The 25,921-nt window shown below is 47.5% G+C and overlaps 1 protein-coding gene across 4 annotated transcripts in view; it reads right to left on the reverse strand.

The window, feature by feature from the left end:
- The window catches only part of LOC144752132 (intercellular adhesion molecule 5-like), a 293,713-nt gene that overhangs the window by 169,005 nt on the left and 98,787 nt on the right, over window positions 1–25,921 (reverse strand). For all 4 annotated transcript variants that reach the window (XM_078640085.1, XM_078640082.1, XM_078640078.1 and 1 more), the window contains 3 exons: window positions 22,841–23,086; window positions 10,442–10,684; window positions 7,717–7,959 (listed from right to left, as the gene is read on the reverse strand). In XM_078640085.1, coding sequence (XP_078496211.1) covers window positions 7,717–7,959; window positions 10,442–10,684; window positions 22,841–23,086 — 732 coding nt within the window. The remainder of the gene's footprint in view (window positions 1–7,716; window positions 7,960–10,441; window positions 10,685–22,840; window positions 23,087–25,921) is intronic.

Consider the following 25,921-nt stretch of genomic DNA (forward strand, 5'->3'; position numbering starts at 1 on the left):
TTGACGGGCCCGTTTTCCTCTGGCTCACTTCCTCACTTTTCAACATTTATAAGGCAGCAGCAGTTGGAGAGCGCATCCCTGTGCCACTCTGTCGCCTATGCACTGATCTGACTATACTTAGCCTAGCCAGCTGGGAGAGAGCAGTTGGGAGCTATATGCCTGCCTTCTCCGTATCTTTTATTCTTGAGTACTGACCTGATACCAAGAAAGAAAAGAATAATTATTACGCGAGGTAACTCAGCGAGTTGAGCCCCGACTGCAATGAAAACTGTAGGCCATAGTTTCAAATGAGCCTGAGTCGGGTTATGCTGCCAGGTGGGCTTTCTGCGTCTCGCACCCGAAACTCACCCATTTAAGGTCGCCACGTGCGCACAGCAATGTGGGCAGAACCCACCTCATGCTCACCCACAGTAATGGTATTTCACGTGTACACACATGTACATAACTACACAGCTTACCTGTGCGTGCAGGTGTGTGTTCACTGGGAGAGTGTATGGATCCATACTAGGGTACATTGTTTTGTTTGTTCGCTTACAGGTCCCTAGGGTAAAGTCGGCACCCAGTGACCTTTTCCCTTGTGTTAGGTGGCTGTGAAGGAGGAACTTGTGTGGTGTGTTGTCCCATGCGCAATAGTGTCTTTCTGCTGAGTGGTTTGTGTGTCATTGCTCAGCCATACAGTGCTTGAATGGTGTGCGCTGGTTACATTTAGCTGACACCTACCTAGTCTGTGGTTTTTCACTCATCAACCGTCCTGTGGATAACCAAACCATGGCCAGGGTGCGAGTCGAGGGTAGACGCCATCTAACCACTATTGTCAGAGGGCAGACGCCGTCTACCCTGCAGGGGCGTAACACAGGCCCCCGCAGACCGGGGGGGCCTCGCGCTCCAGGGGGCCCCTCAATGATCGGAGTCAGCAACTTGTAAGCAAGCCTCTTCAAGGCTTCATTCATTAATTAAATGGTGCGCAGTTGCGCACGCCCGGCCTCCCCTTAAATTAAAGGGTGTGAGCAGCCGCGCACGCAGCCCACGGCCGCCTGGCCTCTGAGGATCTTCATGGTAGTGACTAGACTGCTGGGCCCAGTCAGGTATCTGCTACCTGCCGGCGCCGCAGGGTACGTCACATCCTGCTGCCGGAGCGTGGAGCTTTGAGGAAGGTGCGTCTCTGGGCTGGCTGGTTTTCGGGTGCCCCGCAAATTGACGGTGACGGTAGCTGGGTTAGGGCACGGTGAAGAAGAGCAGCAGATGAAGTAGGCCAGTGAGGGTAGGTGGAACACTGTGAGAGCAAGCAATGCAGGGCAGTGAGAGCTGATGGTACATTACAGTAAGTACAGGTGGGCAGTATGGCGAGTGCAGAGAAGGTAGACGGGGGTAGGTGCGGGTAAAATGGAGCAGTGAGAGCAGACGAGACAAGTCAGGAAGTGGAGAGGAGACAAATGGTGAGGGCAGGTGAGTCATGGCAGTGAGTGAATGCATGTAAGTGAGAAGAAGTGAATGAAGGTGAGAGGGGTGAAGGCAGGTGGGAAAAGGCAATGTGATAAGGTGAGACAGAAAGTCGAAGCTGGAGAACATTTGTGACAGGACAGTAAGGTGGTGAGACAGGGCTGTAAAAACAGATGAGAAAGCACAGCGAGTGAAGCAGGACAGTGGGAGGCAGAAAAACATAGTTGCGGTAGGATGGGGTAGTGTAAGTGAGACAGGTCAGTGAAAGCAAGGGGATAGTGAGGTGAGGTGAGACAGGAAAAGAGTGAAGATGAGGCAGGACAGCAAGTGCAGCTGTGTGTTTTTACACTGTCACCTGCTGCCACATAGTCTTCAACAGTGGCTCTGCTCCCTGTGTGTTGTACACTGTCATGTGCAGCCACAAGCGTTTGACTGTGCCTCTGGGCTCCCGCTGTTCTACAGTCTCACAATCTGCCAGGTATTCTTCAGCGGTGTATCTGTGTGCGTTTAACATTGTTACCTGCTGCAGAGTAGTCTTTGGGAGTGTCTCGCGCGCTTCTCTGAGTGTGTTTTACACAGTTATCTGTACTAAACAGGCTTCCGCAGTGTCTGCGAGCTCTGTGTGTTTTACACTGCTACCTGCTGCAATGTTTTCTTCGGTGGTATGATTTAATAGCCATTCAGCACACAGCAATGTACTTGGCATCTGAAAAAGATTGAAATGTTTCTTTACTACTGGCAGAGCGCAGATGTGGAAAATGCCCCAATTTGAAGCATTTTATCCTTGCTACTTTAAAGTACACAGGCATGCTCTTGCTCCTCTTTCAAATCTCGTCCCAGGTGCTGTAAGGTTTCTTGAAGCCACTGGGCAGAAGGTCTTGTGGCACACATTAAGCAGATTAATGTACCTTGTTTACACCAGGTCATGAAAATCCTGCATTATTTGGGCTCTACATGGATCTCTGGCTAGAGTAGAAACTAGGTGCCAGATAATGCACATTCTGATTTTATCATGTCAAATTTTCACTCTCTCAATTTTCTATTGGACATCTTCTGAAACCTTTACAGGTGTGGTGGTAGGTCAGTCACACTTCAAAGTCTATCCTTACATGCTGATGGGCACTTCTCTTTCGCTCCCTGTCTTTGCTTTTACCATTCTTCCCACTTGTCTCTCCAAGCACTCACATTGCCTTAAGTGACTTATCTGAAGCTAAATCTTGTAATTGTCTGAAAGTGATTGGGAAATGCTTCAAATTGAGTTTTTGTGAATACATTTGCATGCAAAAAATTGAACCTGCACAAAGATTAATATTTAACAGACCTACAGCTGTAATTGAAAATACAGGACTTTTCATCCTATTTCTCGTGAGTATCCCACCAGATGCTTTAAATAAATTCCTTTCCCTGTCCACTAAAAAAGCACCCTAGTGCGTGGCATATATTTCTTTGCTTGGAAGGTAATCTACCATCTCTCTGTGCTGATCAGGGCACATGCCTTCTAGAAGCTGTTCAACGAGAAGGTTTGTTATCTGTGAGGTGCACTGGCACCGACTGAATAGTGTCTTAGTTATTTATGCATGCCGAACTGAAGTCCCAGAGGGCTTGATTCAGGCCACAATTTTCAGGATTCCTCCTGAAAGTCAACGAGATTCGCAGGGGTTCTTTGTATGTACATATACCTTATGTGGATGTCGGGAATATGCGCAGTTTATCAGTTTGGGTGAAAGGGGAAGAGACGGGGACATGGATATGCATGCGGTGTGGCTTTGCTTTTATTTGATAATGCATGGACAGATATAGGGGTCAGGCAGGCTTGTTTGATTAGCCGTCCTTCCTAGGAAAAAAAAGCTCTGTTCAGGAGGGCTTGCCACTTGTTGGAGGAATAGGCCAAAGTATTTCCCTGGGCTGTCACATTTTGAACCGAATTGTAGGAGAGTAATGATCTGCGTTACACCCTTCTTTTTTTCAGAATCCTCCAAAACGTGGGTGGAGGTGTTTTATAGTGTCGCCTGCTGGCAGATATTCCTCGGTGTTTCTGAGCTCTGTGTGTTTTACACTGTCACATGTCGCCGGGTATTCTTCATTGGTGCCTCAGAGCTGTTTGTTCTAAACTGTCACCTGCAGCCAAGTATTTTTCAGAGGTTTTGGCTTTAACTCTAAGCTTTGGGTGTTTTATAGAAGCAGCTGCAGACAGGTATCCTGCCGCGGATTTCCTTGTGTTTTATAATGTCACCTGCTGCCAAGTATTGTTCAGCCGTGTCCCTATGCTCTGTGTGTTTTACGTCACCTGCTGCCAGGTTTCAGCTGCATTACCTCTGGGTATTCACTGTCACCTGCTGGCAGGTTTAATTCGATTAACTTACAGCCTAGACATAATGATTTACCTACTACAAGCAGGATTTTCCATTTGCTCAGCGCTGGCTTGCCCATCTTGAGTCGCACAGAATTTGGTTTGACTTACATTTATATAAATTAAATATATATTGTGAAGTATATACAAAGGTTGACTGAGTCCCTGTCTAATAGCTTAAAAAGCTCAGTTGAAGGGAAATTGATGAACTGGGTGCTAAGTGGTCTGATCTGGGGTGTGAGCACTTTTGAGAATCACCGGCCGGCTTGGGACGAACTACAAATGAGGCATCAGACACTGGATAAGCATGTACCTCATCTATGCTTGGGATAAACTTAAAAATAAGAATGTGTCATTTTCCAAGTGACCTGAATGTTATAGCAAAGAAAGTTGTTCAGCAATTATGTGGAACGTTTCTGTATGACCGAGTAGCTGATCCAGTCCATGTTTTTCTTTGCATTCTGGTGCTTGTTGTCCCGGCTTTATAAAGGCATACACATGACTGAAAGTCCCAGATTTAATGAAAAACAGTGACTGGAGTAAGCTATTCCCACGTGGACCTAGAAAACGTCAGAGCTCTGGAGTAAAACTGTCAGAGCCTACAAGCTACTTGAATCCATTTGTAGGCAAGGGATTCATTGCACTACTATACATGTAGTCTGAACATAAACAGGTCAGATTAAAAGTAACCCTTAACACGTATCACCAATTGACGTTGATGGATTTAGGATTTCAAGGATTAGGCAAGGTTTCATATCTGCTAAGTGGCTTCCTAGTTTGCAACACTTTCACCCAGTTCTGCCAACATCACTGCCAATGCGGGTACTACCTGACAACACTTCTAAAAAAGAAAAACAAAACTACACGTATCAAGTTACAAAGTGTCCATAGCTATTACTGTTGCTCTTGATGACGGCATATTAGGTGGCATATAGCCTATTGGCAGCTATTGGGTGGCTATCATCAGCAGGACACTCAAAATTTTCACTGTGATCTCAATCTTTGACTACTTTTGAGGTTTAATGTATAGTTTGGGGGTAGGTTTACTGGACAGACAGGAACACATTCGTTGACATCTGTGAATGGCTGATCCCAGAGTCCCTGGGCAAGTAATAGAGAGCTGGTCTCATTATGTTGTCTGTTAAGATGCAAACGTGGCATTTAACTGGGGTTCTGCATTGTGTGACTAGGCTGGAATTAGAGGAAAAAGTTAACCATGTCCTAATGAGTTTTGTGATGTGTGTTTATCTGAAATGGGAATTAAATAAGTCAAACAAATGTTACGTCGTTTTTTATGTAAGATCAATATTGTGGCAGTTTATATTTTTAAGTCTGTTACAAAAAGTTTGTCATCTGGAATTATTATATTATAAAGGTGTGTTAAATGTATCTGGGTTTCTGTTGAAGTGCTCCGTATCCAGTGGGCTGTGTCCTTACCCATGAGTTTCAGAATGGTGAACTACACACACTTAAAGTGGCCAGTCCAGTGTGGAGAAGAAAATTAGATCTCTTTATCTAGGCTTGCAACGCTAATACCTACTGGCTATAGGCATTCTAGAATGTTACTTTGTTTAATGTCAGCTTGGATTTTGAGATGTATTCTGACATCTTTCACCGGATTGCTTTTTAACTCCAGTGTTAATACTTTGAAGATGTGCATCACCTCCAGTTTTTGAAAGCGCTAATGGCGCTCATAGTAATTGGGGTTCTACACTGGACAGAAGCTACGTTGAAATCTCTTGTGTCGCACAGTGATGTTTGATGTCCTTCACAAATAGTACTTGAACATGCATTTTTATGGCAGTGAATTTTCTCAAGAAAATGTGATTCTTAAGCATAGAGCAATTAAAGTAAGATACGAGAGTCCGGAATTTCTCAGCAGGTCGCAAATAGTCTCTACCAATTTTAGCTGAGGTCATGGTCGTTTTTCTTGAAACAGATGTTGACTTTCATGTCAGTGAGGCTTTTGTTTTCATAAGTAATATTTTGTACACATGTAATTATTTGACATGGTTTTAAAATTATTTTTTTATATTCGAAGTATTTAGTCTTTTAATGCTCCCTGTGGAGGATGTTGGTTGCAAGATTAACCTCCCAGCTACTGATGGACACGCCACAATGCTGTGGGTCGAGGAATCTGGAAGATGCATAAAAATTAAATATATAGGATAGTGCTGTATGGGTGTTGCCCTTGAGCAGAAATCCTCCCCTTATGGAGGTCACTAGTTCCCTGTTTATCAGTCTAGCCATTGGCCAAGTGGATGGAAGCTGTGCCTATTTAATATGCAGCAAGTCCCTGTGCTCCCAAATTGTTAACCAGCCACTATAAAATTAACCAAGTATGTTGCCAACAGGTTTAATAGTTTAGTCATGCAGTCTTGTAACTGTAGAATTGGATGATGTTTTTATGTCCTGTCTTGTATGCTGTGTATCCAGCCCTGGTTGTGGAGGTCGCACCTGCAGGTTGAATCCGTAAGTAAGAACATTGTCTGCTAATGGAGAGAACATCTAGAGTATTGTGTCCGGGGCCACTGCTCCAAAAAGATAAATAATGCAGATTGAAGACAGATGTGAGGCAAGCCATGAAGGCTGTACAATGCTCCTCTGATATTTTATGAAGAAAGATGAAAGGACAGGGTGGTCGGAAGGTGGACAGGGGGCATGGGGTGGGTACAGGTGGTCATTATTCCCCAGGCTTTTCCAGGGCCCAACGCCCATACTGCCAAATGTATTTATGATTTTTGGAGCAAGTCTGGTCTCTTTATTAATGATGACACAACCAACACAATTATGCTACTAGATGGCGCCAGACGCTTCAGCTGCTCTCTTTTCTTTTGCTCCAGTACCATCGGGTCGAATTCGTTCTATATAAAACTGCAAAAAAAAAAACATTGTTTCACATAGGATGGGTCATGAGGTCTTGCGGTGCAGGAAACCCATCTTGGGGAGTGGATATGAGATAGCACAGGGTTGAAGTCACAATGTGAGGAGTGGACATGAGCTAGTACAGGGCAGGAGCGTCATTCTGAGGAGAGGACATGGGGTGGTACAGGGCAGGAGCGACAATCTGAGGAGAGGACATGGGGTGGTACAGGGCAGGAGTAACATCCCATGGAGAGGTCACTGAGACTCTCAGTGACCTCTCCATGGAATGTTACTCCTGCCCTGGACCACCCCATGTCCTCTCCTCAGATTGTCGCTCTTGAGACTGTGTAGGAGTCTCACCCTTTGAAGTGGGCATGAGGTGGTAGTGTATGAACCATGCTTTATAAATCTTTGATTGATTGATTGACATCCCAAGGAGTGGCCATGAGGGGACACCTTGCATGAGTCTCATTCTGTGGCGTGGATATGAGATAACACTGTGTAAGAGTCAAAACCCTATGGGGGATCTGGTCTTCGCCACTGACTGGACTCAACACGATCTCATGTAGATTCCAACAAGTAGAGTGAGCATCAGAAGACTGATGCATGCTTTGTCAAGCAGGCTGTGAACCAAGTGACATGGGGTGGGCAGATTGGACTCCATTTGAACGAGGGTACGCTGGACTTCACGTGACACTCTGCAGGCCACATCCATGGGTAGTGAATGCATGAAGTTCTGTGGTTATACTGAATAAGCAGCTACCTATGTTATGCCATCTATTAATGTAATAACTGCACTTTCACAATTGCTTTATTAACCTTCCTGCTTTCTCAAATTTGCTTGAAAATGCACGATTTTTCTTCTTTTTTTTCAAAATTTTCTTGGGGGGGGTTATCCCCCCCAAACCCCCCTTTTGGGGTTCGGGCTCGCTCGCTGCGCTCGCTCGCTGCGGTGCTGTATGCAAATCACTTTGCTCCCCACCACTTTCGAATGTCACCCACCGCCCCTGCTGCTTTCTACAACTTTGACAAAGTTACTTAAGTCAGTAAGCTCAACTTACATTCAACTGTCACTGTTGTGTTTATAGCATCGCTCCCATGTTTGTTGGTAGCCAGGCATTGATAGATGCCAGACTGGTTTCTTGTGATCTTAGGCCAATACATTATCACATCGACGCCAGCATCGTCGGTGCATTGAATAAGTGGGGGTGGATTCCCAAAGGCTCCACAAAAGAAAAAGGCCTGGCTCCCCTCCACCCAAGTCTGAGTGTTAGAGCAGAAGGATGAATCGAACTTTGGTGCATCTAGGAAAGAACACAAAGAAAGCACTGTTAAGTTAATTCCTTCATGCATGTCGGTGGGAACATGTATGATAATCTGCTTTCTCACAAATAGGATAAACGTCATAATACCACTCTCCATTAGCAAGAGGGTTCATAAACATTTATTCATGAGATTTGTTGATTTTCTCTTCTACTACATTTTCATCCCACTGGTATGTAATATTTTCGGAATATTTTAAATTAAAAGAAACTTTTTTCCTTATTGATGTGCTATTCTCTCTGTTCCCCTTTCTATAACTATACGGCATTAGGATTTCAATGGCTGGGAGGATTCGGCAAAGAGATAAAGGTGCCTTCAGAGTGGGAGAGCATTCTTCAATGAGTGGGAAGTAACTCCAATGTGCAATAGAGGTTTTAATTGAATGGGAGTAGTCTTTTAATCAGAAAATTGAACCTTAAATTAATGGGAAAGGTCTTAAATGATTGGGATGGATATGCAGTAAATGGAAGTGGTGTTCAACAAGTGGGATCTGTTTTTAAAGGGAGGAAGGGGTCTTTCAATCAGTTGGGAGTGGTTTTCGATGAATGGAAAGGGAATCCGTGCTCAATGGGTTGCACCGTTCTTTGGAGGGGGTGTAGGCCTTTATTGAGTTGGTTAGGTCCTAGGTGATTGGGAGGCAGATCTTCGTAAAGTGGTTAGGGTTCAAGTCATAAATGAAAGTGTCAGGTCTTCGAAGTATATATTAGATCTTCACTAAGTAGGTCACGTCGTCCTTGAGTGACTCTGGTCTTGGAATAGTAGGCCCATTGTTAATGAATGGACCAGCTCTTTAATTAACCCCTTCTCTGCGGGGGTAATTCCCCCGCTGTGCTGGCGGGCGGGGGAGCGCGCACAGCACCCCGGTGCTAAAGACAAGCTCAACTCGTCATCAGCCACGGTGCTCTTGTGCTGATGACGAGCTGAGCTTGTCACGGCCACGCCCGTTCCTTAGAACGCTCAGCACAGCAGGGGAATTATCCCCACGTGTGAGCGTTCTAACGGCCATGACGAGCTCAGCTCGTCATTAGCACACGAGCACCGTGGCTGATGATGAGCTGAGCTCGTCATCAGCATGTGAAGGGTTAAAAGGAGAGATCTCTAATGAGTGGGTAATGTCCTCATTGAGCCATCCAGGTTATCACTGGTCGTCAATGAATGGGTCAGGACGGTAAATTGATGGTTGAAGTAGTGGGAAGTATCCAAGGAATTGACCATGTCACGAATGAGTTGGTCAGTTCATCTGTGAAAGGGATGGAGCTCAACGCAAAAGAATGGATCATATCTACTGTGAGTCTTCCAGGTCTCCTATGACCCACAAGCTCAATGAGTAGGTTGGGTGTTCATAAATACGTGGGATATATGTTCAAGGAGCCAGTGAGGTCGACTAAGAGTGGGTCAGGTCTAAAAACAGTGAATCAGGTCTTCAATGAGATTGTGAAAGCAATCCTTTGCAGTTTGGTGAGCCAGATGCTGTGCATTATAGGGTGGCGGAGGTGTCAACTCTGTCACACCAGCTGTTTCTGGTTCTGAAAATCTAGTATTTGCTAACACTATTTTAATATTTCTCCTCCTGCCTTCTCCTGTCACCACAGCGGCCAAAACATTCAGGGCAAAGACATTGTTGACTAGGGCCATCAAGCATGGCAGATCTGTCCTCAATTTTGTTTTATCCAAAAGAAAACCATCAAAGTAGAGTTGTGTTTATTGGCAAAAATGAAACTAATGCCCCCACCCCCTCTCCACCACCTGCTCACCCACCTTTGATGGGAGCTTTCTCCTGGGGCATTTGAGTTACTTGTGGCTTTTCTTCTGTCCAGAACCACTATGACTGACATGCGATCATGGCCAGGACAGATATGGGTGTAAATGGCATGAGAGGGGCTTTGGTGTGTGCAACAGTTTTCCTGACAATAAGATCAATAGCAGCTCTGCCATCAGGAAAACCACATTACCATGACTTCTAAAAGAAAACTGTGAACAGTAAGTGGGCAAACGAGAAATAGTTTATTGTGAACAGATGCACTTTAACACCCTCCTCTAAATGAGGCCCTAAATCTTTATTGAAAATGTCAGGTCTTCCTTTCCATGCTTTATTTAAATGTCTTTCTTCCTTCTTTTTCTTCCCAGATGATGCCTTGTTTTTCACTTATTTTCTCTCTGTTCTGTGTGGAATTTTTTCTTCACTTTTGTCTGTACCGGTCTCACTAATTTAATTATTTTGTTGGTCTTCTGCAATGATCTTTATGTCCTTCCTTCTTTCCTTGTCCCAACAAAACGTTCCCTCACTTTCAAATGCAGCTTTTCATAAGTGGAGCAAGAACTGATAAGGATTGATTGAAAGAAGGGGATTTTCATAATTTCATATTGTTTCCAGCTTACTAGTATAACACACAAAAGTGAAAGGTTCTGTATGTCTAAAAATCTCAAATGTGTGTCAGACGTAGCATAAGAAAAAATGCTTACATTCAACTATGACTGTAACGTTCTTCTCATCCACACCATGTGTATTGCTTGCCTTGCAACGGAAAGTAACAGCATCATGCCTGCTGTCTTCAAGTCGATGTCCGATGACATTGGCCTCCTCATCTTTGGAGCATATGATTTCTGGCACGGGATTGCCATCGGCCTCACACTCGAACATGACGGTGGTCCCTTCCACCCATGTCTGCGTGCTTGGACAGAGGGAGTCACTAAATTCAGAACCATCTAAAATATATAAAAGATAACCGGTAATATAAACACCCTTTAAACCATTTTTCAGATATGTTAATTTACCTACAGTTGGGCTACCATATTTATTAAATATATTATACTACTTTCTAATAACACGGAGGATTGCAGCCGCAAATCCAGATGCACTTGAACAACTAGAGACTAACATGACGCCTAAACTAAATCCAACACTCAATAGGCATGTTACAATTGTGAGTAATTGTTGGGATGGTAAACTACTCTACCCGGTAACAGATGTAGATTCCTGCCGAGTGTGTCCCAGCTGCAGTGATATCTGGATCCTTGGTACATATTTTTTGTCATGGGTGAGCACAGATCGTGCATGTACACCGTGACCAAGGCCTGTCTCACAGACTGCAGCCTTGTTAGACTGAGAGGGGTGGACAAATGCTACCCTTGCAGTGGTGAAGAGCTACTGCTTTTATGAAGAGATAAGTAGAACAAGCATAGTGGTAGCAGTATACCGTGTTTTTGTAGTAATAATTTGTGGGGTGAACAACACTTTTTGGCTGTTTCACTAGAGTGGGTCCTACCGCCCACTCATGTGAATTGCAGCTGCTGTATGCTTAACTTGCCATTGGCCTACATCATGTTAGTATGTAGCACTGTACACTGCAAGTGTATCTGCATGTGAGTGCTGTGCTGTATCTGTGGCAGTGTGGAACAGTACATGGAGGCCTGTGGGTTCCATATTGGAAACCAGACCAGAGCTTGGAAAGGCATGTGGAGGTGGAGACTGTTTTGTGGATTACCGCTTTCCTGATTGTTGGAGCAAAGGAGAATCAGACACTCGTGCAGTTCATAAGGGTTATGTCATTTTGAAAAGATCACTGGACCATGAAGCCTAGGCACATTCTCTGGAAAATGAAGAATCATATAGAGCAGGGTAGGGCCTTTATAACCTTTGTTAGGTATATATGAGCAAGGCTAACATTCAGGTGTGATCCTCGAGTCACTCCCATGGCCTGTGTTGTGGAGCCACCAAAGTTGGAGTTACTCCTGCTATAAAGGACAGAGGAGTGAGCACTTCATATGAGCTATCACCCCCAACTTAAACTTCAAAGACTGAGACACTATATCATATCTGTGTCTGGAAATGGATTATAAAAAGGGAAGCTTGAATCTCCCTAATTGTAAAATTATGAAATGTTGGTCAGTCAACAGTAACTATATGTCTGTGTGACCAGGATTGGGGACCAAGGTCTGCTAGCCTCACTGCTGAATGAGAAGACATCATCAAGGAGAAACAAGACCACTTGCCCTGGAGTGTAAAGCACCAGTATCTGCCTCCCCGCTACACCAGAGGACCCTGTGAGGAGAAGGAGAGTGCCTGGAGGGGGAAAGGTTCAGTTGGAATCCTATCGAGTAGATCCCTGAAGTGAAGTGTAAGATTCCAGTCCATTCAAGACTGATGCACCAATTGAGCTATCCTCCCATCTGCTGCCGCTCGCGGCCCCCGTGTGCCTGGTGAGGTCCATGGTGAAGATTTAGGGCCATTGCCCTGCTGCTTCTCTGTGACTGAATAGGGCCATCTCCCTGTGCAGGGCTGTGACCCAGAGAGCTGTTGCCCTGTGTGCCTCATGTTCATGACCATCATATGGCAGGTAAGGGCAACAGTGAATAGAGAGAACCTTGACCCTGCTCGCAGGGCCGGTCGCTCCACACGCCGCACGGCTCCTCATGTTCGCCTGTGTCTTCTGCCCCTTACCGCTGCTGCCGCAAGTTCGCTGCTGGTGAGTCCTGTGCTGCCTGATCTGTGTTCTGCCTTTTTTTCTTCTGTATTATTTAGTGCGTTTTTTCCAGCCCTATTGTTCCCCCTGTGCCTGTATTTGTTCCCCCCGCTTCTGTGCCCCCGATTCTCGCTTCCCGCCGCTACTCCCCTGCGGCCCTGCCCCCTTGCTCTCTGTTTCCCGCCCATTGACCGCCCCGCTCCCAGCTGCTCCTCCCTCCCACTTCGCCATTTATGGAGGACACCGCGCGGAAGCGCAGCGGACGCGCGCAGCGGACGCGCCCCAAAGGCAAGCCCGTCCGCGTCTGGACCGCGCCCAGCGCCAGGACCCCTGGACCCCGAGGCCGCCACAACACCAGACTGCTCTACAAATCCAGCACCCTCCACGCATTCAACCCCGGACGAAACCACCCCTGCTACCAGGCCACCCCGAAACACACCCAAGGGCCCTTCACCTGTTGGAACAGCGCTTCACCAGCATCCGGCACGCCGAACCCTCCACCAGAGAACCCAACCACCTCCGCTGCATCCTCCTCAACACTCGCACTGCTCGCAAGCATCCCATTGAACTCTGGGACCTCCTAGACTCCACCGCCCCCGACGTCGCCTTCCTGACGGAGACCTGGCTGAACACCACCTCAGCGCCAGACATCGCCATAGCCATCCAGAAGGTTACAAGATCTCCCGCAGAGATAGCACCAATGGAGTGGGAGGAGGAATCGCCATCATCCACAAGGACACCCTCAGAGTATCAACCAGCACCGACGACACCCTCACCACCGCTGAGCACATGCACTTCTAGATCCACACCGACCCCAACACCACCCTCAGAGGAACACTCGTCTACAGACCACCTGGTCCCCGACAGCAATTCAGCGACAGCCTCGCCGACCTCATTAGCACCCGTGCCCTCTCCTCAACGGACTACATCCTCCTCGGAGACCTGAACTTCCACCTCGAGAACAACAACGACACCAACTCCACCACCCTGATCGACAACCTTGCCAACCTCAGACTCAAACAGCTCGTGACAACTCCCACCCACGCCGCCGGACACACACTGGACCCCATCTTCTCCGCAAGCCCCCACGTCTCCTTCAACCACACCACCGAACCCCACTGGACCGACCACAGATGCGTCCACTTCACCTTCAGGAAACCCGCCACACACCACCGCACCCAACGGCTGCCACACCGCTACTGGGGCAAGGTCACCAAGGACCAACTGACCACCACACATCAGCAACTGCGCCAACACCCTCGCCCCACTCAAGACCTCCACAGCCAACCACACCAACAAGAAAGCTGCATGGTTCACCGATGACCTCCGGACTTCCAAGCGCACCTGCCGGAAGCTGGAGAAAAACTGGCTCCGAGACCAAACACCAGACAGCTACACCGCCCACAAGAACGCCACCGGCAGACACCACCAACTCATCAGGACCGCCAAGAGGACTGCCTACAAGGACCGCCTTGACAACAACGCACACAACTCCAAAGAGCTCTTCTAGCATCGTGAAAGAACTCTCCAACCCCAGCTCCAACACAAACGACATCCCACCGTCACAAGACCTCTGCGACTCTCTGGCCACCTTCTTTCACCGCAAGATCATCGACATCCACGACAGCTGCAACTCCGACACCCCCATATCAGCCCCCGAGACCACCTGCTCGCAGACCACCACACGCACCAGTCGCCTGACCTCCTGGACCAACGTCAGCGTCGAAGAAACAATCAAGACCATGAACTCCATCCACTCCGGAGCACCTTCTGACCCATGCCCTCACCACATCTTCAAAAAAGCCAGCACAGCCATCGCACCCCACCTCCGGAAGACAATCAACATCTCCTTCGAGTCAGCAACCTTCCCGAAGAGCTGGAAGCACGCCGAGATCAACGCCCTTCTGAAGAAACCCAAGGCAGACCCCAAGGACCTCAAAAACTTCCGGCCCATCTCCCTGCTCCCCTTCCCGGCGAAAGTCACAGAGAAGATTGTCAACAGACAGCTGACCCGCTACCTCGAGGAGAACAACATCCTGGACCCTTCCCAGTCCGGCTTCCGGAGCAACCACAGCACCGAGACCGCCCTCATCGCTGCCACCGACGACATCAGGACCCTGAAGGACAAAGGAGAGACAGCCGCCCTCATCCTCCTGGACCTATCTGCAGCCTTTGACACGGTCTGCCACCGCACCCTAGCAACACGCCTCCACGACGCCGGAATCCAGAAGAAGCCTGGCCTGGACCACATCCTTCCTCTCTGGCAGAATCCAGAGCGTCCGCCTACCTCCCTTCCGATCCCAGACCACCGAGATCGTCTGCGGTGTCCCTCAAGGTTCCTCCTTAAGCCCGACGCTGTTCAACATCTACATGGCACCGCACGCCTGCGTCGCACGACAACACAGCCTCAACATCATCTCCTACGCCGACGACACCCAGCTGATCATATCCCTCACCGAAGACCCCCACACCACCAAAGCCAACCTCCACAAAGGAATGAGGGCCGAATGGATGAAGGACAGCAGGCTGAAGCTGAACTCAGACAAAACTGAGGTCCTCATCCTCGGCCCAACCCCATCAGCCTGGGACAACTCCTGGTGGCCCACTTCGCTAGGAACAGCCCCAGAACCCACCAACCACGCATGCAACCTGGGGGTCATCCTCGACCCCGCCCTCTCCATGACCAAGCAAGTCAACGCCATCTCCGCGTCCTGCTTCAACACCCTCCGGATGCTCCGCAGAATCTTCAAATGGATCCCCTCCAACACGAGAAAAACCATCACCCATGCACTCGTCACCAGCAGACTAGACTACGGGAACGCCCTCTACGCAGGAACAACAACCAATCTCCTGAGACGGCTACAACGCATCCAGAATACCTCAGCACGACTGATCCTCAACGTCCCCCGACGCAGCCACATCACCCCCCACCTGAGAGGCCTGCACTGGCTCCCCGTCAGCAAGAGGATCACCTTAAAACTCCTCATCCACGCACACAAAGCCCTATACAACACCGGACCAGCATATCTCAACGACCGACTCAGCTTCTACACCCCCGCCCGCAACCTCCGCTCTGCCGACCTCGCCCTCGCCACAGTCCCATGCACCGGAAAACCACCGGCGATGGCAGATCCTTCTCCTACCTCGCCGCCAAGACCTGGAACACCCTCCCCACAAACCTTCGGCAGACCCAGAACCTGCTAGCCTTCAGACGACTTCTCAAGACCTGGCTCTTCGACCAGTAGCAGCAGCAGCACCCCCTACCACCTCCCCACCCCCCACCACCCCAGCACCTTGAGACCCTCACGGGTATGTAGCGCGCTTTATAAATGATTGATTGTTTGATTGATTGATTGATCGCACTCGAGCAACGAGCAAATGTGAAGCGCCTTGCGCTGTGACTTGTGTAAGCAGAGCATCGTCTTATTCACCAGAACCTAGACACCACCCAAGACATACCACCAGAATCAGGAGAACCTACTGCATGATTGGAGGATGCCAGCCCCCCCAGCCGGCAGCATCCAGATTACTTTTCATGGCAGACCATGGACAAGTGCTTGGGCTTTCCTTTTCAGTACAACAGCGAGAGCAGGTATGACTGATCACCAGGCTGCAAAGCATCCGGGGAATTATGATTTGACTGTATTATTATGGCGCTGAGAAACTTTGACCCTTAAAAAGGCCATTATAGAATTTCTGCGACTTGTGCCCACTACTGAAGCGTAACCTGAATGTTGCCTCAAGTAAATGTGGAATAGCCACAGTCTGTAGATTCAGAAGTGAGACCCTTCACTTTGCATCATACATAAATATTATTTTTTGCATCAAATGAAGTATCTGCCTGTACTTTCATTTATTAGTGTTACTGACCATATTTTGAGTCTTGTGCTCAGGCTCACCTGCACCTAACTTCCCCCAAGAAGCCTTGGAGTGCTCAACCCGCGCCACCACTTACAGTCAAGTTCTAAAGGAGTAGTACTTGGCCCAGTTACACAGAGCTGCTAGAAGGTCGGGCCCTGGCACATCAGAAGTTAAAGGCATCAAACCCCACGCTTGGGCCCAGTAACCCTTGCCCGCTCTGTGACTCTCTTAAGTGGATTCGGATAGCAATGAAATGTCCTGTCTCAACCATCTATTAGCCGTTTTTAGGGCTCGCCTGGCGTTGGAGCGCGAAGCGCTCCCGCCAGCGAGTTCTATAGTCACTATCCTCCCTGCCAAGGGAGTGAGAGCTGCTCCAAACCTGGGCACGAGCCGACTCAGGTCCGTGAACGCGCGGGAACGTCAACGTGCACGTTCACGCGCGTCACGCTCCTGTCCTCCCGCGTCTCTTCTGAGGCGCGCTCGAGGCCGACTTGCGGTGTGCTGTTCCAGCGTTAGGTAAGTGAGGGCCGGGGGGGATTTGTTTGCTTGTTTTTTTTTAGTTTCCAAGCACTGTACACAGATTGGTAGGGGAAGTTTATTCCAGTAAAAGGATGTCAGTTAAGAGAAAGACAAGGTTCTCGAAAATCAAAGGCTACACACTAGAAATGATATTTCTTTAAGTGCATAAAACATTACATGGAAATAACTACAAGAAAAAAAACTGTTTATCGAAGTAAATATGTAATTCTTAAGAGGTCAAAATAGGTTACTCCCCTTCCTGTGCCGTCCAATAGTAAGGCGTGTTAGTAACTCATTGCAGCGCCATGTTTGCTAGGCCGCAGGTTATTCCCCTTGCATCCATCTCCTTGCCGTGGTTGGAGCCGGGATCTCTTGTGCTGAAGAGTATGACGGGAGGCACTCCGCCTCTGCAGAAGGTCTCCGAGGTAAGGGCTAGGGAGGAAGAGTCCCGTTCGCAGCAGGCCTGGCTCCCGACGGCCACCACAAACACACACTGATCCGAGGCGCGTCGTCACCTCCAGTTCTCCGTGGTTTCCAAAAAGGGAAGCGTCTTTCGAGGGTCTTGGAGGTGAACTTCGGTCTTCATGCTCGTGCCCGGATGCATTGTCCGCCATTAAGTGCGAAGAGGTGGTCTCAAAGCGAATTGCGAGGTCCGTCGAGCAGGTTCTGAAGCTAGCACATGAATGTGTACCTTACACCGGTCGGGTAAGGTCCAAGCCTTTCCTGTGGCTTGTAAAACAGGACTGCGGTTTACGGATCCTCGTGCACTCCTCCTCAAAGACCTGGAAACCAGAAGCAAAGACTCGGTCCCGGGAAGCTGTTGTCACTCCGTGTAAGCCACAAGTAGGCGCGCATAGAAAGATCGCCTAATTTGCTTCTAGTTCCACCCAGCTATTATGACACCAAACAGTGGTTTAAATGGGAAGATACTCAGTACCTCCACTTCTTTACATATGGAACGGATGGTACTGGTATTTCTCAGCACGGCTCCAGAGTACCGGCACGTCTCGGCAGCACATAGGTACTCTGGGATGGCGAGTACCTGCAGTTCTATATTTCCATTCCAAGCACTGCCCAAACCCATTGTTCCGGTGTACAAGTGCGCCATAAAGGAAGACTGTGAGGAACCCGTGTCACACTTTCGGCTTCTGACTGTAATGTCTGTTTTGCTATTGTGTTTTTCTTTCCTGTCATAGCTGTCACTTTCAATCTCCTCTCTAGCGCCAACAAACCTTGTGGGTGTATATGCATTTTATAAGTTCGGATAACTTAACATTTTTTAATCGCACCTCATTACATACTGGCGTGTGCAGCCTATGTTGTGATGTTGGGCATGTTATATAGCGCGAATTCTTGCTGTATATGGCCTCGCAGCGCTAATTATGCCGCACAAGAACACGTAAAACTAGTGAGCATTCGTGGCACTTCCCCCCGGGTTTTCGACGCTCAGATACTGTGTTGCTTATGCGTTTATTTCACGTTCCCGATACACTCTGTCTCGTCAGCTTTCCACGCAGTTATCTTTCACTCTGGAAAATGATTTACACATATAAATAAATGCAAGCAAAACATTCGGTAAAATACGCCTCTTCTAATTTACGTACGCATCATACGCAGATGTATAAAATGAGATTTTTAATTTGCAACATATGGTTGAAAGTAGAGCTTTTACAATACATCAAATTGGTAATAACGCATGTTTTTAATTTGGTTAAGAACTGCAGTGCGCAAGCTGCAGAGAGGACTTGAGTATTTAAGTGCATTTTAAGAGATGGGATGATTCATTTAATATACGTGTTATACCCCCCCATTCCCCTCCGCCGCACTCCCCCACTCTCCCCGTGCGCTCGCCCCCCCCCCCGCAGGCCCCACACCCCCTCGCACTCCCCCCAGCTCCTGGCTTCACCTCCTCGCACCACCACCCTCAAACCCCCCCGCCCCATCTCCGCTCTCCACGCCCCTCCGCCACCCTCCAACCCCCGTCCACCCGCGCCCCCCACGGTGACGGGGGTCTGTTGGGCTCTACCACGCCCTCCTCCCCCCTGACGACGAGCCCCAATCCAACTCACTCTCCCCCCCACCACCTCACGCCCTCATCTCCGACTCCTCAATCAATAGCGGAGACCCCCCATCCGTCCCCCACTACCCTCCCCACCCTGTTTCACCCCCAGGGCCCCCCCCAGCTCGCCGTCCCTCCCGTCCCCCGCACCCACAACCACGTCCACCCCGCCCTCCAGCTCCCCTGCCCCCCCTCTCCATGCTCTCCCCCTGCCGGCCCCCCTGACCCCGCCCCCCGCCACCCCCGCAGTACGCACTCTATCTGCACCCCCACCAACCCCGCACTCCCCGCTCCACTGGACTCATCCATCCGGCTCTCCGCCCCCACCACGAACACCAGCGCCTTCTTCACTGTGCCCTTGCGCTTATTACTTTTTGCCTTCCCCCCCTTCTGCCACCACCGCAGCTCTCCCTCGCTGTCCGCCGCCTCTCCCGCCCCTCCTCCTCGAACCCGCCTCACACCGCGGGCGTGACCGAGGCGGCTCACAACACGCCAAGACTGCCGCCGCAGCGCCATCGGCAGCGCGTCGCGGTGGCCTTACCCGAACGTCGTCCTTCACCAGATCCAGGCGGCCTGCTTCATCGAGTAGGCGCAAGGCCTGGGGGGCCCGGGGGGATTTGTTTGCTTGTTTTCTTACTGAACTACTCTCACTACAGGCACAACACACTTTTTTGTTCTCATTCGGATTTGCCAAAGGCAGCTGCGTGTTTATTTTTGCATCATGCTTTCACTTAAAGTGAAAGCGATATGCAATTATATACAAACGGCTGCCTTTGTGCAATGCAATAATGTGTTCCGGTGCCCGGCGTGCTCTTCTACTGGCACCACCTCTCTGGTCTCTTGCTTGGGCCGAGTCAGCCGTCCCTGCAGCGTCTCTTCCTGCCCGTCCGTAAGCTAGGCTCGGAATTTAACCAAATAAATTAAAAGGCAGCCTGCTAGCTCTCCACACACCGCCGCACCCGCCTTGGCTCAAGCGCCACCACAAGCCAGTTCGGAATTAGTTTTAGTGTGCAAGCTCGTAGAGTGCTATTTAGAAAACAATCATGAAGCCAGCCAATTTGGAGCTGTTCGTGGTAGGTTTTTTTGTAGTTATCGCTCTCCTTAGGTGCAGATGAGATGCCTTACTCACCACTGAACACTTTACCCGACTTAAAAAAACAAAACATTTTTAATCGTTGCAGTTTGTTGGGAAACTGCTTGAAATCCAGGATAAATCTAGAAAACTGCTGCCTACTTCAGGGGAACAAAAGGTGTCTGGAAAGTTAACTTATAAAGTGGCGGTGGAGCTGCACTGGAAGTGAAATGGAGATCTGGAAAAGGTTCTGCTAGCCCCATGTTGCACCGAGCGAGCCCAGATGGTGCTCGCAAGAGAGCGCCGATAGGGATACCACGGTTGTCCATCTGAGTTGTCATGAGTCCCCGCACACAATCTTTCTTTAAATGTATTTATGTATTAAATATATTGCTGTTCCTCAGGCCACGCCACGTGGGCTTCAGGCGGGTTACAGCTTGGTAAGGTGGGATAACGAGCACAGTGCATTACACTGTGACTGTTTGGTTAGTGTCTGGTATTCTCAGCATAGGGGAGATAGGGGAGAAGGGTTACTGTGTGTATGTTATATTTATTGACCTACATTGGCAATATCTGCCCAAGATGAGTGCCTTTAAAAGTGTCCTGAATGGCAGTGAGTTATTATTGACTGTTATTTCCTCCGTTAGAACATTCCGGAGTTTTGGGGTCCAACGCGGGAATGTGTTTTTCAGCACATTGCTCTTCCTCTTTAGACATTTCCAGAATCGGGTATGTTTTGTTTCTGTGGTGCGCGCCCCTGCAGTGATCATGAGCATGTCTTTTAAGTATGTGGGAATTCATTTCTGTGGGCCCTCGCTCTCTGCTCCTTTGACAGCTCTGTAGTGACACGCTCGTGTGTGGACACACACAATAAGAGTCTGTTTTCCAACAGTGTCTTCCAAATTCAAACACTTGGCACTACAGCTCTGCAACGCTGCCTTCCTGTCTCTTTCTATTCTTGTCTTTCTCTCTCTCTCTCTCTTCCTGTCTTTCTTCCTCTGTTGCTGTCTTTCTCTCTCTGTTGCTGTCTTTCTCTATCTGTTCCTGTCTTTCTCTCTCTGTTAGTCTTTCTCTCTCTGTTCCTGTCTTTTTCTCTCTGTTCCTGTCCTGCCTTTCTCTCTGTGTTCCTGCCTTTCTCTCTCTGTTCCTGCCTTTCTCTCTCTCTGTTCCTGCATTTTTCCCTATCTAGTCCTGTCTTTCTCTCTCTATTCCTGTATTTCTCTCTCTGTTCCTGTCTTTCTCTCTCTGTTCCTGCATTTTTCTCTCTCTAGTTCTGTCTTTTTCTCTCTCTGGTCCTGTCTTTTTCTCTCTCTGGTCCTGTCTTTTTCTCTCTCTGTTCCTGTCTTTCTCTCTCTGTTCCTGTCTTTCTCTCTCTGTTCCTGCATTTTTTATCTATCTATTCCTATCTTTATCTCTCTATTGCTGTAGTGCTCTGTTCCTGTCTTTCTCTCTCTGTTCCTGTCTTTCTCTCTCTGTTCCTGTCTTTCTCTCTCTGTTCCTGTCTTTCTCGCTCTGTTCCTGTCTTTCTCGCTCTGTTCCTGTCTTTCTCGCTCTGTTCCTGTCTTTTTCTCTCTGTTCCTGTCTTTCTCTCTAATCTTGTCTTTCTCTCTCTAATCCTGTCTTTTTTTTTCGCTCTCTCTGTTCCTGTCTTTCTCTCTATTCCTGTCTCTTTTTCTCTCTTCCTGTGTCCCTTCCACGCTTTCTCTTTTTGCTAGCTGCCATATACCCCGGGGAGCTGTGGACAGAGGCAACGGTCGTGGACCTTCAAAAAATGACCTCCTTTGACCCAGTCTCCACCCCACTCACACCCCGCCTGCCGGGAAATGCCTGCTGATATAAATGGCCAATCTGTCCTCGGCGATTGTGCCTCATACGTGCACTCAGATTTTTAACCTGGAACTGGGCTCGGCCCACAACATGAAAAGTGTTTTGGCCGCAAACAATCAGTTATTCCTCATTACTTTGCTTTGAATTTTGCTATTTGATATATTGACCACATTTCTATATTGTACATATTAGGCCCACGCTATTGACTGTTCAATCTACCACTCTTTACTTTCCATTGGTTGGAACATTTCAAGCAGCATCTTCGCGGCATGTGATTAACGCATCAGCAGAAGCTCCCCGCGGGGTCCCAGTCACAGGGAGGAGCTAACGAGACAGCCAAGGGCCAGGAAAGTGAGGCTCATGGAATAGAATGTGAGTGCTGCACCAACGAGACAAGAGCAGTGTGCGTGCCTGTGAGTGCTGAAGAACCCAGAGTAGATAGAGCGTGCCGCCAAGCTAAACGGTTTTGAGACAGTGACCGTCACAGCACTGAGGCAGGAAAGCAAAGTCAGTATGTATCGGAGCGGGAGACAGCATGAAGTAGCCTCAAGGAAGAGAGAGCGGAGGACCCTTGTAACACTCTAATGTGACAGCAAAGAGAGGTGCCTGCTGCGTGTTACTGTGAAGAAGGGGGCACCTCCAGAGCAGGCTTAAGCTACGTACACTAGGTATGGGCAAAGGAAGTAGGGGGGCTGCAGCACCTCAAAAATAAGGTTTGGGGTTCAGAAAATTCTGGAACAATATCAAAAAAAATTGCAATGCAATTGGTCTCGCATTTACGCGACTTTAAGCTATTGACATTGTAAATAACAATACCTTTTATTTATGTTTTGGTTTTTAAAACATAAATAAAAGGCATTGTCATTTACAACGCCAATATCTTAAACTCACACAAGGGCGAGACCTATTGCATTGCAAATGCTTGTTTTAATTTCCTGAAAACTGTAGGTGTAATGTATATACATGCATACTTGAGTGCTGTGGGAAACCCACCTACATTGAGAGTCTCACAACTTTTCAAACAGGTATAGTAGGTGTACAAGTGTACAAACACAACTTACATTCAACTGTCAATGTTATATTCTTAACGCTGTGGCCATGACTGTTGGTAGCCAGACATTGATAGACGCCAGACTGGTTCCTTGTGACTTGAGTCCAATGATCACTTAGCAGAAGTCCCCCTCCGTCCTTGGTGCATTCAACATATGAAGGTGGGTTTCCATCAGCTTCACAGAAGAAGAAGGACAAAGAGCCTTCCTTCCATGTCTGACTTACAGGACAAAGGGAGGTACTGAAATCAGGTGCATCTAGAAAATATCACAGGAAAATACGGTTAGTTGTCTTGCATACATTCCTAAGTGCTTCTGCGCAAAAGAGCACTTATGTAAAAAAAAAAAAGGATTGCACAAACTGTAATTTTAAATATATGGGGCCTTATTTATAAGGAATTAACCCAGTATAGTGCTGCAAGACATTTGCCTTTTCAGTGCTTTGTTAATTCCAATGCCCAGGGATGCATCATATCTACAATGATATGATGGATCCCTGTGCTTACCTCTACGCTGGCGCACAATAGCTGCCATGCGCCGACGCAGGCACCCATGCGCCATTGTGCAAGGGTGCCTGCATTGAGGGGAGTGATTGGTTATGTAAAGGAAGGTGAACATAAACAATCTGAAACGGCTTTTTGAAACTTCTATGTGTGCTGCTTAATGCAAACCGTAATTTTTTATGATTGTTTATGTGCAGGAAGAGACACCTTCCTGCACATAAACAATCACAAGAGGTGATTTCCTCGTTCTATGTGTGCGGCAGAATGCAGCACGCATAGAAAGAGGAAATAAATGAGGAGAAATTAGAGCATTTCTCCTGTCTGTGCCTCCCTACGCCTCTTGTAGGGAGGCAGAGCATTCTGATGCATTTCCAGGTTCATGACTTCTCGTAAATCTGGAAATGTGGCAGAAGTCATGGGTGTTGCGTGAAAACACCCACAGCAATGCCCATGACATGTCTCTTTCACGCAAAGTGTTGCATGTAAGGGGGCCATATTTACAAGGGCACGAAAAGCCACGTAGGGTGGATTTACGTGTCCTTGTAAATATGGGGAAGCAGGTTTCGCTGCTGGTGCATCACAAAACGTCACGCACTGGTGGCGCAAGGGGCTTGGAAATAAGCCCAATAGTTTTGTTTAATTTAGAATTTTCTATCTTTATCTTTGGTATTATTTACCTTCCTCTCTCTGTCAATCTTACTATTCTCCTTTTTGTTCCTCTCTCATTCCCTTTTCCTGTCTCTACACCACTGTTAATAGGTGAACGAGGCGAATAGAATGGACCACATTATTATTGAGCAGGCATCCACAATGAAAGGATCAATGATTCGGAGAAGGATGGGTGTTCAATAAGTAAGGAGGGCCATAATGATCAGACAGGGTCTTAAATAAATTGGGCACAGCATTCTGGTGAAGATCGTATCTTTCATTTCAATAGGTGAACTAAGTCTTCAAGTTGTCAAAGGGTTGTTCAGTTTGTCCATGAGGGAATCAGAATGTTATTTAGTGGGATACCGCTCTAAGTTAGCGGGAAAAGGCTAGCATGTTCAAGGAAGTGACTATGTCTTCAATGAGCTGTGTATATCTTCAATGAGCAAATTTGATTTTCAGTGAGTGAATCATATCTTTATTGAATTGATCCTAACTTCAATTAATGTGTCATTATTGAGAGAAGGGTTACGTTTTTAATGATCTGGTCAATTGTTTATAGTATTGGCAAGCCCCTTAATAAGTAGGTCTAGCATTTTCTGAGCTTACTGAGCATCCAATGCATATGTCATGTTTTCAAACAGAGAGTCAGTATTCCATGGTTGAGTCAGGATCTCAATGGGTGGATCAGATCTTCAACGAGTGAGTCAGGCCTTCACTGATTGGATCAACTGAGTGGGATGAGTCTTAAGTGAGTTGATCAAGCTTTCATGGAGATTGTGAAGTCTCTGATAAGTGGGCTTTAATTTTTAACCAGTGGACCAAGTATTCATTACAAAGGTCTGTTACATGGCTGATGCCCAACAGAGTCTCTGAGGCTGTTTCTAGGTCTAGACGTCCAGTTCTTCACAGTTAAAGTCTGAAAAAGATACGTGCTAACCCTTTTAGTAGCCATGTTGCCTCCAATACTGTGTAGTGCCTAGCAGAAGGTAGAGTTGTCTAGGGTACTTGGCTCCTAAGAAGGAGGTGAAAAAACCAGTAGACTTCTAAAATCGCTCACAGTATTCGTGGAGTTGATCAAATGTTCAAAAAGAGGGTCACATCTCCATTAAGTAGGTAGAAATTGCCTAGTATCTCATGGTTTCAAAAAGGATGTCTTGTATTCAATCAGTGAATGACGTCAATAATTTGCCTTGCTTTTCAGTGAGTGGGTTGGATTTTCAATAATTGGGTCAGGTCTTCTGTGAGTTGACTGAGTCTTCAATGGCTAAATGAGGTCTTCACAGAGAAAGTAAACTTTTCCAATGTGTAGGTCAGATGTTTTCTATGTGGAAGGGATTTACAGTAATTGTTTTGGATTTCCAATGAGTAGGCGTGTCTTCAATGAATGTATTAGGTTGTCCAAGAATGCATTTTTAAAGGGGGTTATCAGTTCTTTGAACTGTATCTCAGGTCATGAAAATGGGGTTCAGGTCTATTAAAAGTGTGTCTCATCATCTAAGAGAGGCTATAGACTTCAGGTTTTAAAAGTATACATTCGCCCTACAAGGAACTTGTGCTTAATAAGGTAATGAGGTACAGTGTGTAGGAACTCTGTCATTTCTTCAATTGGTTGCAAGTAGCTGTATTAGTGCATACTTATCATCAGGATTAAAATGCTACATGCTTAGACCCTAAACAATATATGTAGAGGCCGGCAAACACCCCGAAAAGACTGAAACTAGGATCATAATTCAGGTGAGTTCATTAAGGCAAAGCCCCCCTCCTGGTTGTTGGGATCTGGGCTAACTTTTCAGTGGTGATGCTCTGAATTTGTCAGTTTGTTGGAGAACAAACAGGTAATTACACTTGACAAATCAGCATAAGGAACGATGAAGGAGACCAGTGAAACTGGGACAGTTATGATTAATGTTTCATGAAGTCAGTTAATGGTAGAGGGATC

Source organism: Lissotriton helveticus, chromosome 1_1, assembly GCF_964261635.1.
Source record: "Lissotriton helveticus chromosome 1_1, aLisHel1.1, whole genome shotgun sequence".
NCBI lineage: Eukaryota > Metazoa > Chordata > Amphibia > Caudata > Salamandridae > Lissotriton > Lissotriton helveticus.